This window comes from Sus scrofa, unplaced genomic scaffold, assembly GCF_000003025.6.
Source record: "Sus scrofa isolate TJ Tabasco breed Duroc unplaced genomic scaffold, Sscrofa11.1 Contig1263, whole genome shotgun sequence".
In the NCBI taxonomy this organism is placed as follows: domain Eukaryota; kingdom Metazoa; phylum Chordata; class Mammalia; order Artiodactyla; family Suidae; genus Sus; species Sus scrofa.
This window is the reverse complement of record NW_018084850.1, coordinates 135,774-151,939: the sequence shown is the minus strand read 5'-3', so window position 1 is coordinate 151,939 and position 16,166 is coordinate 135,774. Positions and strand designations below refer to the sequence as shown.

Here is a 16,166-nt window from a genome sequence, read left to right as displayed (position 1 = left end):
TTCATAAAGAAGATCCAGGGAAAATTTGGGGTTAACAACTCCATTGGAACATAGGATTATTGCCTTAGGACCACTCTCTTGTGACTGTAATTCTATAAGAATCGATCTTATTGGTTACTTTAATTTTCTAGATTAAGGAGTAGCAGAAGAAAAAAGAAAACTGTTAAATGAGTTCTAGTACTTTAATCCTGGATAATGGGAATGAAAAGTAGCATTCAGTGGGAATGGAGTTAGGTATTTCTTCTCAATCACACATCAGTAGGCTCTAAATCAACAAATCCTTGAAAGTAGAAGGTGAATGAAATATCAGGTCTTGAATTCCTCACTCATCTATGGTCTGACATGTCCTCAGACCATAATGAAGTTAAACTAGAAATCAGCAACTGAAAAATAACAAAATATCCAAGCATTTGAAAATTAAATATTCCTCTACTCCATGGATCAAATAGAAAACCACAAAGGAAATTAGATAATATTTGGAAGTAAGTGAAAGTAAAAATGCCGTTTATCAAAAGTTGTGGGATGCTGCTAAAGCAGTGCTTAAAGGGCAATGCATATTATTAAATGCTCATGTTAAAAAAGAAAAAAGGTCTCAAATCAATAGTATAAAATTCCACCTTAAATAAAAACTAAAAGAGAAAAACAAAATCAACCTAAGTTAAGTAGAAGCCAGGAAATAATAAAGAAGAGAGTAGAAATCCATGAAACTAAAAATAGAAAATATTAGAGAAAATTCATTTAAACCAAAATCTGATTCTTGGAGTTCCCAAGTGGCTCAAAGGATTAAGAATCTGGTGTTGTCACTGCTGCAGCTCTGGTTACAGCTGTGGCTCAGGTCCAATCCCTGGCCTGGGAACTTCTGCATGTTGTGGACATGGCCAAAAAAAAAAAAAAAAAAATCTGATTCATGGAATAGATCAATAAAATTGCTGAAATTTGGAGTTCCCGTCGTGGTGCAGTGGTTAACGAATCCGACTAGGAACCATGAGGTTGCGGGTTCGGTCCCTGCCCTTGCTCAGTGGGTTAATGATCCGGCATTGCCGTGAGCTGTGGTGTAGGTTGCAGACGCGGCTCGGATCCCGCGTTGCTGTGGCTCTGGCGTAGGCCGGTGGCTACAGCTCCGATTGGACCTCTAGCCTGGGAACCTCCATATGCCGCGGGAGCGGCCCAAGAAATAGCAACAACAACAACAACAACAACAACAACAAAATAGACAAAAGACAAAAAAAAAAATAAAATAAAAAATAAAAAAAAATAAAATTGCTGAAATTTCATCATGACTAACAAAGAAAATAGGAGAGAGAATATTCAATTTATTGGTATCAGGGATGAGAGGACATCAATAGAGACTGAACGCTCAAAGGGTAATAATGGAATATTATGAACATTGTATGCAAGTATATTCTACAACTTAAAAACCAAAAACTAAAGTACCTCATTTTTGATAAAATAGATAAGCTGAATAGTCATATAATCATTAAGGCAATCAAATTTGTAGTTGAAAACTTTCTAAAATAAAATCTCTAAGCCCAGATGGCAAATTCTACCAAACATTTAAGGAAGAAATAACAGTAGTTCTACATATTTTCTTCTAGAAAACAGAGAAGAGGAGGGTGGTTGTGTTTTAACCAGAGACCACAAGAGAGAGCAGAGTGCAGACAGAGTGATGAGATCTGGGGCACACATCTTTACTAGGGTCCATGGGTAGAGTGTTTTGGGGTTCCCAGCGTAAGACCAGATCAATTACATCAAACTAAAAGAGTGGGAATTTGGTAAGTTCTACACAGGTTTTATCTAAGGGGCACACAGGGGAAGGCCCAGGGGGGCAGAGGAGAAATTGTTGATCAGTAGGGCTGTTGGGGAAGTCAAACTGGGAAGATACATTTGCTTATGACTCGGAGGGCTGCTATCTTTGTGGGGGTACTTGCATGAGGGGTTAGTGTCATTTTAAGGTCCCTGCTGGCCCCACTTGGCCGAACAAAATAAACACCAAGGAACCAATACTACAAAGAAACTTAGCTAAACTCTCTGCAGACTTCTAATTTAATAATTCACGATTTTCCAAGGAAAATCAAAAACATTATTGATATCGGGAGAAAAATAGTAATGACTCAGTTACATTTTATCATTTATCTTTGTAGACTATGGAGAGATATCAAAGATAACGTGAGAATTAAACTTTTAATGGAAAATCTTTCCATCTGAGCCATCTAAGTGATTTCAGACCAGCTAATGGTATCAGTTGGATTATAAATAAAAAAAAGTTTGGGACTTTCTGCTAGCTTCAGGAAGCCACAGAAGAACATCTTCATGGCATGCCATCAAGAGCTGGAATCTTAAAGTTGTAGAACATGAGTCAGAAATTGAAAATATAGATAGAAAATAAAGAGAAGGGAGAGTTCCCATTGTGGCTCAGTGGAAGTGAATCTGACTGGTATCCACGAGGATGCTGGTTCGATACCTGGCCTCACTCAGTGGGTTAAAGGATCCAGCATTGCCATGAGCTGTGGTGTAGGTCTCAGACACGGCTCAGATCCTAGGTTGCTGTGGCTGTGGTGTAGGCCACCAACTGTAGCTCCAATTTGCCCCCTAGCCTGGGAACTTCCATATGCCCCAGGTGTGGCCTTAAAAAAGAAAAAAGGAAAAAGAAAGTAAAGAGAAGAATTTTGCAAAATACTGCAATTCTATTTTTCGCTGAATTCTGAAAGGTCTACATAAAATTGTTGATCAGAATCTTGCTTTAATGAAAATGCTTTCTTATACTGGTTATTTTTTCTCTAAGAACAGGGTTTGAAAATTATTTTGAGAAAACTTTGTGTGAATATAGTTACTAACCACTATTTCTAGTTTGATTACAGGTACATAAATCATAATTTTAAATTGATTCATATAACACAACCATTTAAAATTACATATTAAAATTTCTCTTTAGATCATTTCTTTGACCCTGTGTTATTTAGAAGTGTGTTGTTTAATCGCCACATATTTTGGGATTTTCCACTTATCTTTCTGTTATTTTTTTCCAGTTTTCACTGATATAAGTGACATATAACATTGTATTCAACCTGATTGTTTTGGGGGAGCCGGTCCTGCGGCATTGGAAATTCCCTGACCAGGGATTGAACCTGAGCCACAGCCATGACAACATTGAATCCTTAATTGCTAGGGCACCAGGGAACTCCCCTGATGATTAGATATAACGTATACATTGCAAAATGATGTCCACAATAAGTTAACATTCATCACCACACAGTTATAATTTTTTTCTTGTGATAAATTTTATGATCTACTCTCTTAGCAACCTTCAAATATACAATACTGTATTGTTAACTTTAGTCACCAAACCATACATTACATTCCCAGAACTTATCTTATGACTGGCAATTTGTACCTTTTGCCCACTTTCACCCATTTCGCCCATTCCCTGAAGCACCTCTGTCAACTACCAATCTGTTCTCTGTATACTAAGAGGTTTATTATTATTATTATTATTCCATATGTAAGTGAGATCATACAGTATTTAATCTAACTTATTTCACTAAGGAACCATTTGTTGTTGTTTTTCACCTTTTGAGGGCTGAAACCATGGCATATGGAGGTTCCCAGGCTGGGGGTTGAATCGCAGCTGTAGCTGCTAGCCTATGCCACAGACACAGCAACACCAGATCTAAGTTGCATCTGTGACCTACACCACAACTCACAGCAATGCTGGATCCTTAACCCACTGAGCGAGGCCAGGAATCGAGCCTGCGTCCTCATGGATACTAGTCAGATTCATTTCCGCTGAGCCACGAGGGGAACTCCAAGACAACCATTTTAATATTTTGCAACTATAGGCCCTTTCTGAGCTTTTGTAATTTAAGTGAATGATATCTAATCACTTTTGTCTCCAAACACACCCAATTGTTTACAGTCTTCCTAAAGCATTCGGTTCTGAAATGATTAATTCAATTTTGGTCAGATAAGGGAAGTAGGTATTATTTTACAGGTTTTTTGACTGTTGTTTTGGTGGTCATTGCATGCTTTTCATGTGTATTGATTAAATGTATCCATTCTCCAAAAAAACACACACACTTCTCCAATCTTATGTAATTTTATTTATGAAATACATTCATTATTCTATTTGAACTATACATAGTTTTTTTTTTTAAATTATCTCACTACTTTTAAATGTTGAAATCTTTGGATTCTCTCTTAACCAGCATGAAGAAAGTTGATTCTAGTTTCTTTTGGTTATACCCTACCACCTTTATCCAAAGCTTTAATCAAACTATCTATTAGGTAACAATTTTAAAAACTATGCTAAAGTAGAAAATTCTCTCCTTAAAACTGAGCCTCAGAATATCTTTTTTTGGTCACTCCTATGCTGTCTTCCTTATTCTTATAATAGCCTTGTAAAAGCAAGTGTGATACGTATTACAATAGTTGTGCAGCACTGTATTAGTCCCTGGGAATCAAAACTGAGTTTGCAACTTTTGAAATTCAATTTCTTAACCTTAAAAAATGTGAAAATATTTTATTAAACATAATCAAAAAGGAACTTACAGCTATTTTTAAATAGTTTCCAAAAAGAATATAATTTACATTGAATTTTGGACATTTAGGAATAGATGAAAGATTAAAATTTTTTAAAATGTATTTCATAATTAAAAAGGTAGGTCACATGTTAAATGTTCATAGCACAATAAAAAATGCCTTTCCCATAAACCATAAGTATTTGAAAATGGAATACATGTATCTTTGGATGAAAATTACCTATCTATGGGATTGTTAAAATGGCGACTAGATAATCAGGTTCAGAGTTATTTTAGAAAAGACCCAGTGTTTGGATGAAGTTTAGACTCAGTGGCCTCTAAGCCTTGTTTTAACCCTAAGATCCTTTGATTCTGTAATTTTGCATGCATTTATATAAATAATTAGTAAACATTCTCTTTTTTACATGAAGTCCATACAACCATGCATAATTGTATTGATGACTGATAAATCTTAAATTGATTATTCTTACTAGAGAAACTGTAAGTCTGAACTCCTACAGAATAAATTTTACAAAATATATATTTTTCTTTCACTAGAATGCAGACTCTACAATTCAGTTAGACCCAGATGATAATTAACTACTTTCCACTGAGGCAATTCTTGAGGGAGAGATCTATCAAGTCCCATTCTTGAACGCCTAGTGTTTACCTGAAACACCAACCACGCTGAACAGATTTGTTCCCAGGTGCCAGGGCAGCACTGGCTTTACTTCAGGTGTCATGGGCTTAGAGGGAAGATCACTGTTCAGTCTTGGCTGAATGCATCTCAGTCCTTTCCTTACATGAAAACTGCAAAGATCGAGCCACTAGCTCAATCCTAGAATAAAATATTCAATTTTAGGATTAAATGATATTGGTTCCTAGTAAGATCAACTCTGGTGAGTGAAACTTCTCCACATTTTATGAAATTTGCAGCTGTGCTCCATAGTTTGTTTCACATGTTATTAGTTTTTTTTTTTTTTTTTGAATCATGTTTATCATGTATCTGTATCTGTTAGTCCTCCCATATGCCTCTAACAAGTCCACAAATGACCTTGATGATGGTAAATTAATACTTCTCTTGTATTTTAAATTTCCTTTCTTAAATAAATGAATCTATTATACTCTTTTTTTCCCTTTTAAAACAGGGTTCCACTGGTTCTATGACGTCACTCCCAGGGGTTTTCTCTTTCCTCTGTGATTATTCTTTCCATCTCTTTGATTGGATCTTCTTCTGCACATTTGTTGAAACTTGATGGTATCTAAAAGCCTGTCCTCACACTTCTTTTCTGTCCTTCCTTTTCAACTCAAAAATATTCTTATGGATTTCCCTCATAGCTTAGCAGGTTAAGGGCCAGGCAATGTCACTGCTGTGGCTCTGGTTACATCTGTGGCATGGGTTTGATCCCTGGCCCGGGAACTTCTGCATGTCATGGGTACGGAAAAAAAAAAAAAAAAATCTTTTAAGTGTTATTTAAAAGGAGCCAAGTTAACTGATTTTCTACATGGTTTGCATACTCTTACAGAACTGCTGATGTTTCAAGCACTGCCATAGTCTTCTGAGTTCCAAATCCTCAAATCTAACTTTATGATTGGCAAACCTCAGTCTGGGATTCTCCCATCAAAACACATCTCTTCTCCCAGCCATCTCCCTGTCACCATTATCTGTTTCAAAGAATAGCATGACTTCTCTTTTATTTGCACATTCATCAACCATCAAGACTTTATCAGTTCATTATTTCTCCAGAAAATTCTCACAACTTTTTTCAACCTATGTGAAGATGTTAACCACATTTAGGAGTTTTATTTTTGAATAATAGCTAAAGATTTCTTTGAATTAAATATTACCTAATTACCATGAAGATAATTTTTATTACTCAATGAATTTATTACATTTATAATTGTACAATGATCATCTCAATCCAATTTTATAGTATTTCCATCCAACACCCCCAGCACATCCCCCCACCCCCCAGCCTGTCTCCTTTGGAAACTGTACGTTTTTCAAAGTCTGTGAGTCAGTATCTGTTCTGCAGAGGAGTTCACTATGTCCTTTTTTCAGATTCCACATGTAAGTGATAGCATTTGATGTTGGTGTCTCATTATCTGACTGACTACCATGAAGGTAAATTTATCTTGATTTCAGTAGCTCTACTCTGAGTACACTTAGTTATTTGAGTCACAGATATATTAATTATCATATATTTTTTCCACTCTTCTTTGGCTTCCTAAACAGAGTCACACTTGCTATCTTCAGAGTGACCATGGCCAACCTGACCTCGATGAGTGGATTCCTCCTCATGGGGTTTTCTGATGACCATAAGCTTCAGATTTTACGTGCGCTGCTGTTTTTGGTGATATATCTATTGGCCTTGACAGGCAACCTCCTCATTATCACCATCACTACCTTGGACCATCACCTCCATTCCCCCATGTATTACTTCTTGAAGCACCTCTCTCTTCTGGACCTCTGTTTCATCTCTGTCACAGTCCCCCAGTCCATTGCAAATTCACTTATGAACAATGGCTACATTTCTCTCGGTCAATGCATTCTTCAGGTTTTCTTCTTCATAGCTCTGGCCTCATCAGAAGTGGCCATCCTCACAGTGATGTCTTATGACCGGTACGTAGCCATCTGTCAACCACTGCAATATGAAACCATTATGGACCCCTGGGCCTGTAGGCAAGCCGTGATAGCTGTGTGGGTTACTGGGGGCCTCTCTGGGCTGACACACACAGCAATTAACTTCTCTGTCCCTCTCTGCGGGGACAGAGTCATTCACCAATTCTTCTGTGATGTTCCTCAGATGCTGAAACTAGCTTGTTCTTATGAATTCATTAATGAAATTGCAGTGGCTGCATTCACGACCTCGACAGCCTTTTTCTGTTTGATCTCTATTCTGCTTTCCTACACGCGTATCTTCTCCGCAGTGCTGCGGATCCCATCAGCCCAGGGCCGGACCAAGGTCTTTTCTACCTGCCTACCACACCTACTTGTAGTCACTTTCTTTCTCTCAGCTGCGGGCTTTGAGTTTCTAAGGCCACCTTCTGATTCTCAATCAGCTATGGACTTCATATTCTCCATATTCTATACTGTGGTACCTCCGACCCTCAATCCCGTTATCTATAGTTTACGGAATAAAGCCATGAAGGCAGCGCTGAGGAAGGTACTGTCGAAAGAAGAATTTGCTCAGAGAAAGAAGTACTTTAAAGCCATTTTTCAACTCTGAAGGACCATACGAGAAAAGCATTGTTATTATGGTTCATATTGTAAGAGGAATAAATCTGACTCCTTCCCAGACCATAACTCCCTTCCAACCTTTCTATTCTTTATATTCTCCTCGAAATACAATTCTTCAAAATTTAAGATGTTATGCTTCTGAGGACATTGGCCTTGTTCCCATCAGTTCAATTGTATTTTTAGGCATATTTTGAGAATTTTTCTGAACTAAAAGGGAAAAGGCAATTAGTTTGGGATTTGACAATTATAACTTAAAGTTGGCTTTTAACAAATCGACTCCAGACTGCTGTCAAGTGATCTGATTGTGTTTACGAGATAGTATATCACGGTGTATGTATGTGATTTCCAGTTCGTCTCCAAGTTTCCTATGTGCATTAAGTACCCATATTAATTTTTCCTTGCTATTATGTATTATAATAGTTTTCCCCACAGCAGTTTATTCAGTCTCTAATAAATGTCCACATTTTTTCTTTTAGCTCTACATACAATTCTTCTAGCTATGCCATATCATCCCACTTCTATCAATTGAGACACTAAATTTAGGAGAGATTAATTTTCTTGAGATTTCTCAAATAAAAAGTAGTAAATATATGGAGTTCCCATTGTGGCTCAGTGGTTAAATCACCCAACTAACATCCATGAGGATGTCAGTTCGATCCCCGGCCTTGTTAGTAGGTTAAGGATCCGGCGTTGCCATGAGCTGTGGTGTAAGTCATAGACATGGCTCAGATCTGGCATTGCTGTGGCTGTGGCGTAGGCCTGCAGCTGCAGCTCTGATTCAATCCCTAGCTTGGGAACCTCCATATGCCCCAGATGTGGCCCTAAAAAGATAATAGACAAACAAACAAAAAAAAAGTAGTAGTATGTGATTCAAACTCACATTTGTCTGATTCTAAACTCACCTCTTTGCCTCTATTCATTGCAAATGCTTTGTTTCCCAAAGTGAGTATGTGTGTACATGTATCATCTATTAAAAATAAGCATATTCCATTATTATTCACTAATGAAGTAGTCAGAAGACATCTGCTTTTCCATAACTGGAGATGTTTGTTCATTCATTTCCTTTTCTGATCTGTAGAAGAGTTTGATGAGATAGTTTTTACAGAGTTAGGCGGGAATGCCTCCTGGATATGTGAAACAAAACAAAAGTGAGCAAAATAGGAAAAGCACAAACCTATAAGAGTAACAGATCTTATAGATCTGAAGATCTGACGCATTTGGGAGTAATGTAACCTTTTCCAGGAAGGACTCATAAGTCACGAGAGGACAATATTCTACTACTCTTCCCTCAATTTTGAAGTAAACCAAAGTACATGTAATAACAGTGGAAATGAGCAATTGCTGAGTAATGGGGGGCATTATTTAAATAGATATTCGGGATTAATGGTTCTGTCTATATCTACATGTGCATACGCCTGAGGAGATTTTTTGCTTGTTTTTAAAGGTCATGCATTTCTTCTCTTCCCATATGAAGCTGGAATTGATGATAAAACTCCTATTTGTACCATATGTTGCAGTCCCAAGGTTTGGTCAACAACTATTTCTCTTTCTCTATATGCACATTTAAAAAATATGTGTTATTTGAAGAGGTTGCATATTATTTATAAAAAATTCCAAATGGAGATAAAGAAAATTTAAAACTACATAAAAAATCCATTGAATTGATGTTTATGAATGTGCTTCCAGATTTAACTTATGTATATGCGTGTGTGGATATTATTTTGTGTTGCAATGTCATGGTACATAATGACCAATAAACTCTTTTGTTATGGCATAATGTCATAAACATGTTTCTAAATCAATAGGTAAAATCATTTTAATGGCTGTATTCTATGTTTAACTCATCCCCTATTTAAAATGTTTCTCTTGGAGATTAGACCTCTAGCCTGGGGACCTCCATATGTCCTGGGTGTGGCCCTCAAAAGACAAAAGACTGGAAAAAAAGAAAGAAAGAAAGAAAGAAAACAGGAGTTCCTTTGTGGTGCAGTGGGTTATGATACAGCATCGTCCCTTCAGCGGCTTGGGTCGCTGTAGCTGCTGGCCTACTCCACAGCCACAGCAACACCAGATCTGAGCTGTGTCTATGACCTACGCCACAGCTCATGGCAATGCAGGATCCTTAACCCACTGAGCAAGGCCAGAGATCAACCCGCATCCTCATGGATATGAGTCGGGTTCATTAACTGCTGAGCCACAATGGGAACTCCTATTGCTATTATTTCAAACAATACTTTGATGAATATCTTCATTCATGCGCATATTTGTACATATATATGATTAAATCTTAGGGAACATGCCCAGTAGTAGAATTACCTCTTCTTTATCCTCTCATTTCCTACATGTGTTCAATATATCATTGAATCTCCTTTGGTGGCCATTGGTCTTTGTCTCCTCTAAAACACAAAAACTTCCATGAAATGCATTAATACTAAAATGCTATTACATGGAGTGTTTTTCTCTCACAGAGAAAATTTTAAAATTCTCAAGGGACAGAGAAATGGTCCTAAACAAAGATAATTAACATTGTGTAATTTCAAAGTTCCCATCATGGCTCAGCGGTAATGAACTCGACTAGTATCCATGAAGACAAGGGTCTGATCCCTGGCCTCGTTCAGTGGGTTAAGGATCCGGCGTTGCCATGAGCTATGGTGTGGCTCACAGACACAGCTCAGATCCCACCTTGCTGTGACTGTGGTGTAGGCTGGCAGTTGTGGCTCTGATTCGACCCCAGTCTGAGAATTTCCATATGCCTCAGGTGCGGCCCTAAAAAAGACAAAAATAAACCCAAAAAACAAACAAACAAAAAACCATTGTGTAATTTCTTATTTGAGTGAGACCATTTTGAGCTAGAAGGCAAACCTCACCAATACTCTCAGATCAACAAAATGCACTGTTTGTAAAGAATGTCCCCATTCAACCAAGATAAGCCACCCAAGAGAATGCCAGTCAATAGGAAGGACACTATTTGCAGACAATGGACATTACAGTTTTTGACAATTAAGATAAGGTTAATCTTAAGGGGCTGCACTCATCAACAATAAGGTTATTGTTTGCAGTTTCTTCATTTCACTTTGTGTTCATTTATTCATTTTTTTGTTGTTGTTGTTGATTCCCAATTTTGTCATCTTGGGAAATAACTGGTCTGTTCACCTAGTTGTTGGCCTTAGGTCAGTGAATACTCTTTCACTCAACAGCCCTGTATCCAACCAAAGTACTGTTGACTATACCTTTCATCTCTACTGCCATCTTTTTGGTCCAGGCAATGTTACCTTAGACTGGTGCATTGGAACAGCCTAAAAACTGGTTCCTAAAACTCTTCTATTTTGAATACAATACACTTTTTTTTGTCTTTTGCACTTTCCTCAACCTTATTTTGGGTAAAATTTATATAAAGTTTATTTCAACCATTTAAATTGTATAAATCAAAGAATATTGATCATTATATATATATTTATTAAGTCATCACCCACAGTCAAGATACAGAATATTTCCAAAACCCCAAAGATGCTGTATATCTGGGGTTTTTTTGTTTTTTTGGTTTTTTTTGGTCTCTTTGTCTTTTCTAGGGCTGCACCTGCGGCATATGGAGGTTCCCAGGCTAGGGGTCTAATCGGAGCTGTAGCCTCTGGCCTACACCAGAGCCACAGCAATGTGGGATCCAAGCCTCGTCTGCAACATACACCATAGTTCACGGCAATGCCGGATCCTTAACCCACTGAGCTAGGCCAGGGATCGAACCCGCAACCTCATGGTTCCTAGTCAGATTTGTTAAACACTGAGCCACGAAGGGAACTCCAGATGCTGTATATCTTATAGACTTTTCTCCCCCTGGCTTCTGTCTCAAGAAATCACTGATCTTTCTATTTGTCGCTAAATTTTTATTTGCATTTTCTAGAATTTTATATAAATAAAATCATATACACTTTTTTTAAAGTTTATACTAGATATTCCTGGATATCAGATTTTATTTTTTTTTTTACTATTTATATTTTTATTTTTTTAAATAAAAAAAAAATATTGTTATTTCCCCAATACAATTTTTTTTCTACTGTACAGCATGGTGGCCAGTTACACATACATGTATATGTCTTTTATTCTTACATTATCATGCTCCACCAAAAGTGACTAGACATAATTCCCAGGGCTACACAGCAGGATCTCATTGCTAATCCATTCTAAAAGCAATAGTTTGCATCTATTAACCCCAAGCTCCCAATCCATTCCAGTCCTTTCCTCTCCCCCTAGGCAACCACAAGTCTATTCTCCACATCCATGATTTTCTTTTCTGTGGAAAGGTTCATTTGTGCCATATATTAGATTCCAGATATAAGTGATATCATAGGGTATCTGTCTTGCTCTTTCTGACTTATTTCACTCAGTATGAGTCTCTAATTCCATTTATGTTGCTGCAAATGGCATTATTTCGTTCTTTTTTTATGGCTGAGTAGTATTCCATTGTGTATTTATACCACATCTTCCTAATCCAATCATCTGTCAATGGACATTTGGGTTGTTTCCATGTCTTGGCTGTTGTGAATAGTGCTGCAGTGAACATGTGAGTGCATGTGTCTTTGTAAAGGAAAGTTTTGTCTGGGTATATGCCCAAGAGTGGGATTGAGGCGTCATATGGTAATTCTATGTATAGATTTCTAAGGTACCTTCATGCTGTTCTCCATAGTGGCTGTACCAGCTTACATATACACCAACAGTGTAGGAGGGTTTCCTTTTCTCCACACCTTCTCCAGCATTTGTCATTTGTGGACTTATTAATGATGGCCATTCTGACTGGTGTGAGGTGGTATCTCGTGGTAGTTTTGATCTGCATTTCTCTAATAATCAGGGATGTTGAGCATTTTTTCATGTGCTTGTTGGCCATATGTATATCTTCCTTGGAGAAATGTCTATTCAGGTCTTTTGCCCATTTTTCAATTGGGTTGTTGGCTTTTTTGCTGTTAAGTTGTATGAGTTGCTTGTATATTTTAGATATTAGGCCCTTGTCAGTTGCATCATTTGACACTATTTTCCCCCATTCTGTAAGTTGTCTTTTTGTTGTCTCATATACACGCTTTAGTGTCCAGCCTCTTTTGCTGAGCACAATGGTTTTGAGACTTATCCATGTTGTCAAGTTTCATTGTATTGCTAAGTTGTATTCCATTAAGTAAATATGCTACTATATTTTGTTTGTTCATTCATAGGTTCATGGGCACTTGTGCTGTTTGCAGTTTGGAGTTGTAAGTAAAGCTTTTAAAAATATTTGTTTACAAGTCTCTTTGGGGTCTTATTTGTATTAGCGTTATTGTGTTCATTTGTTACTATTGTGTAAGTAGTATTTTATTACAATTGTATTGAATTTCTTATATTTTCATTTTCACTCACACAATGATTTTAAGAGCCAACATGTTGTAATGTTTTTAATCTAGCCCACTGTTTATAACCATTGCATGGTTTTCAATGATACATCCTCAATATTTTGCATGTTCACCCTCCCATTGACAGTGTGGTATTTAAAATAAAAATTGGGTATCATTCTATGAATATAGTTTCACATTTTTTTTCTACGGTTTCAATGAACCTTGGGCATTTTAGCATATCCAAATAAATTAAATCACTAAAATTCATGAAAGGATTCAGGAAACCTAGTTGGCTTGTATTGCTCAAACCCAGCACATTCCAGAAACGGCCTGTATTCAGCCTTGATGGGATACTGGGAGACTTAGCTCTAGTCTTTCGGAATATCCTGTCTGGTAAGAGCTGTTTGTGGTTTTTTTTAAATGCCTGCGGCCTTGGGCCACATTCCATCAGGTTTGATCAGGTAGTCTATGCCAACAAGGTGACTTACAGTGAACACCTACTTTGACACTAGAGGGCTGGAGTCTGAGTAGCTGAGGTCAGCCACACACACAGGTGCTGCATGCCCACATGACTGACCTCCAGTAAAAACTCTGAGCATCAATGCTCAGGTGCTTCTGGGTTAACAATGCTTTGTACATGTCACACATCTTTGCTGGAAAAATTAATCACATCTATGTGACTCCACTGAAAGAGGACATCTGGACACCTGGAAGCTTGTGCCTAGTTTTTCCTGAACTTCCCCAATGAGCCTTTTTCCTTTGCTGATTTTTGTTTGTTTGGGGGGGGGGCTTTTGGCTACATCCACTGCATGGGGAAGTTCCTTGGCTTGGGATCTAACCCACGCCAGAGCAGCAATCCTAGCTGCTGCAGTGACAACACCGAATCCTTACCCTACTGCACCATAAGAGAACTCCATCCTTTGCTGTTTTTAATATGAGGAATTTTCAGTACAACTCCATTTTGATTGAAAAAAGGAAAGGAATATATGAGTAAAATACTATAAAAATAGTGCAGTTAGGAGGTCCCATTGGAAGGGCCTAATGAATAGGAACTTGTGGGTCTATTCATTATTTCCTTCTTTTTCCCAGCTTTCTGAGGTACTGTTGACAAATAAAATTGTAATATATTTAAAGTATATAACATGATTTGCTATACATATACATTGTGAAAGGAGCTCCACATTCTTAACTCATTCGTCCCTTTTTATAGTTACCTTTATTTATTTACTGGTTAAGAATGCATAATATCTCATCTCTTAGCAAAATTCAATTTCACGATAGAGTATTATCAACTATAGTCCCTATGCTATACATTAGATCCTCAGAAATTATTCACTTTATAAATGAAAGTTGGTATTCTCTCTCTCCTTGCCCCATCCCAACTGGTAATAATTATTCTACTCTCCCTTCCTGAGTTTGATTGTTTTTTTAGATTCACATATAAATGACACCATGCAGTATTTGTGTTTATCTGTCTGGATTATTTCACTTTAGCATAACAACCTCCAGATTCATCATTATTGTTGCAAATAGCAGAATTTCCTTTCTTTTTTTAAGGCTGAATTTTATATATATAGCCAAGCTAAATATATATACACACACACATAAACATATATATATATTTAGCTTGGCTTATCATATATGACCTTTATTATGTTGAGGTACCTTCTTTCTATGCCTAGTCTCTTGAGAGTTTTTCTTATAATAAAAAGATGTTAATTTTGTCAGATGATTTTTCTGAATTGAGTTGATCATATGATTTTTATCCTTCATTCTGTATACACTGTGTATCACATTGATTAATTTGTCTTGAAACATCCAAGCATCCCAGGAATAAATGCCACTTGATCATCCTGTATATTCTTTTCAATGTGCTATTGAATTTTGTTGCCAATATTATACTGAGGATTTTGTATCTATATTCATCAGGGATATTGGCTGTAAGTTGCTTTTCTTGTAGTGTACTTGTCTGGCTTTGGTATCTGGGTATAGCTGATCTTATAAAATGAGTTTGAAAGTGTTCCCTTGTCCTCTATGTCCTCTATTTTTGGGAAACATTTGAGAAGAGTTAATATTAATTCTTTAGTTTTTTAGTAGAATTCACCATTGAAACCATTTGGTTCTTGACTTTGTTGGGAGGTTTTAAATTAGTAAACGAAAAGTATTTTAAGTAGAATGCTATGCAGCCTTTAAAATATAGTATAGGGAGTTCCTGTCATGGCTCAGTGGTTAACAAATCCTACTAGGAATCATGAGGTTGTGGGTTCGATCCCTGGCCTTGCTCAGTGGGTTAAGGATCCGGCGTTGCCATGAGCTGCGGTGTAGGTCGCAGACGTGGCTCGAATCCTGTGTTGCTGTGGCTCTGGCTACAGCTCCGATTGGACTCCTAGCCTGGGAACCTCCGTATGTGCGGGAGCGGCCCAAGAAATGGCAAAAAAAAAAAAAAGACAAAAAAATAAAAAATAAAAAAAATAAAATATAGTATATATTTTACTGAACCCTCTTTAGAGGTTCAGAGGAAATCTCTGCTATATAAATTTAATAACTTTGTGGTCATATTATTATTACTAAAAGTTTATTAATAGTGTATATAAAAGATGGTAAGAGAACTCAGAAGTTACAAAACAATGTTGTGGGTTTACATTCATTTCAAAGTACTTATAAAGTAGTTGCAAAGATTTAAATAATAAATTCTAGTGGTCTGACCCTCTTTATTAAATTCTGTTACTGTTGCTAAATTTGTTTTAGGATTTTTTTTTTTTTTTTTTTTTTTTTGGCTATGCCTGAGGCATATGGAAGTTCCAGGCCAGGGATGGAACCCACACCACAGCAGTGACCTGAGCAATGACAACACCAGATCCTTAACTTGCTGCACCACAAGAGAACTCCTAGGATCTTTTAGAAGATAGTTTTATGTTTTAAAGGTCATAATGGATGACCAAAACAGCTGTTTCAAATCTGAGAGGCAATGCAGAGATCTCAATTTATAACACAAAAATAACCATCAACTCGACTTCCAGTTTTTGAAGACACCTGACATTAAAAGATTCATTTCTTTTA

At 37.0% G+C, this 16,166-nt stretch overlaps 1 protein-coding gene across 1 annotated transcript; it reads left to right on the top strand.

Annotated features, from left to right (window-relative positions):
• The first annotated feature begins 6,599 nt into the window (after window positions 1-6,599).
• LOC110258116 (olfactory receptor 14J1-like) lies at window positions 6,600-7,760 on the top strand. The gene has a single exon (XM_021081272.1). It carries the CDS (start codon window positions 6,779-6,781, stop codon window positions 7,742-7,744), a length of 966 nt encoding a protein of 321 aa, XP_020936931.1. The 5' UTR covers window positions 6,600-6,778; the 3' UTR covers window positions 7,745-7,760.
• The last annotated feature ends 8,406 nt before the right edge of the window (window positions 7,761-16,166 follow it).

Excerpts from the sequence above, each read along its gene's own strand:
- LOC110258116 (XM_021081272.1), top strand. The coding sequence starts at position 6,779 with ATGGCCAACCTGACCTCGATGAGTGGATTCCTCCTCATGGGGTTTTCT.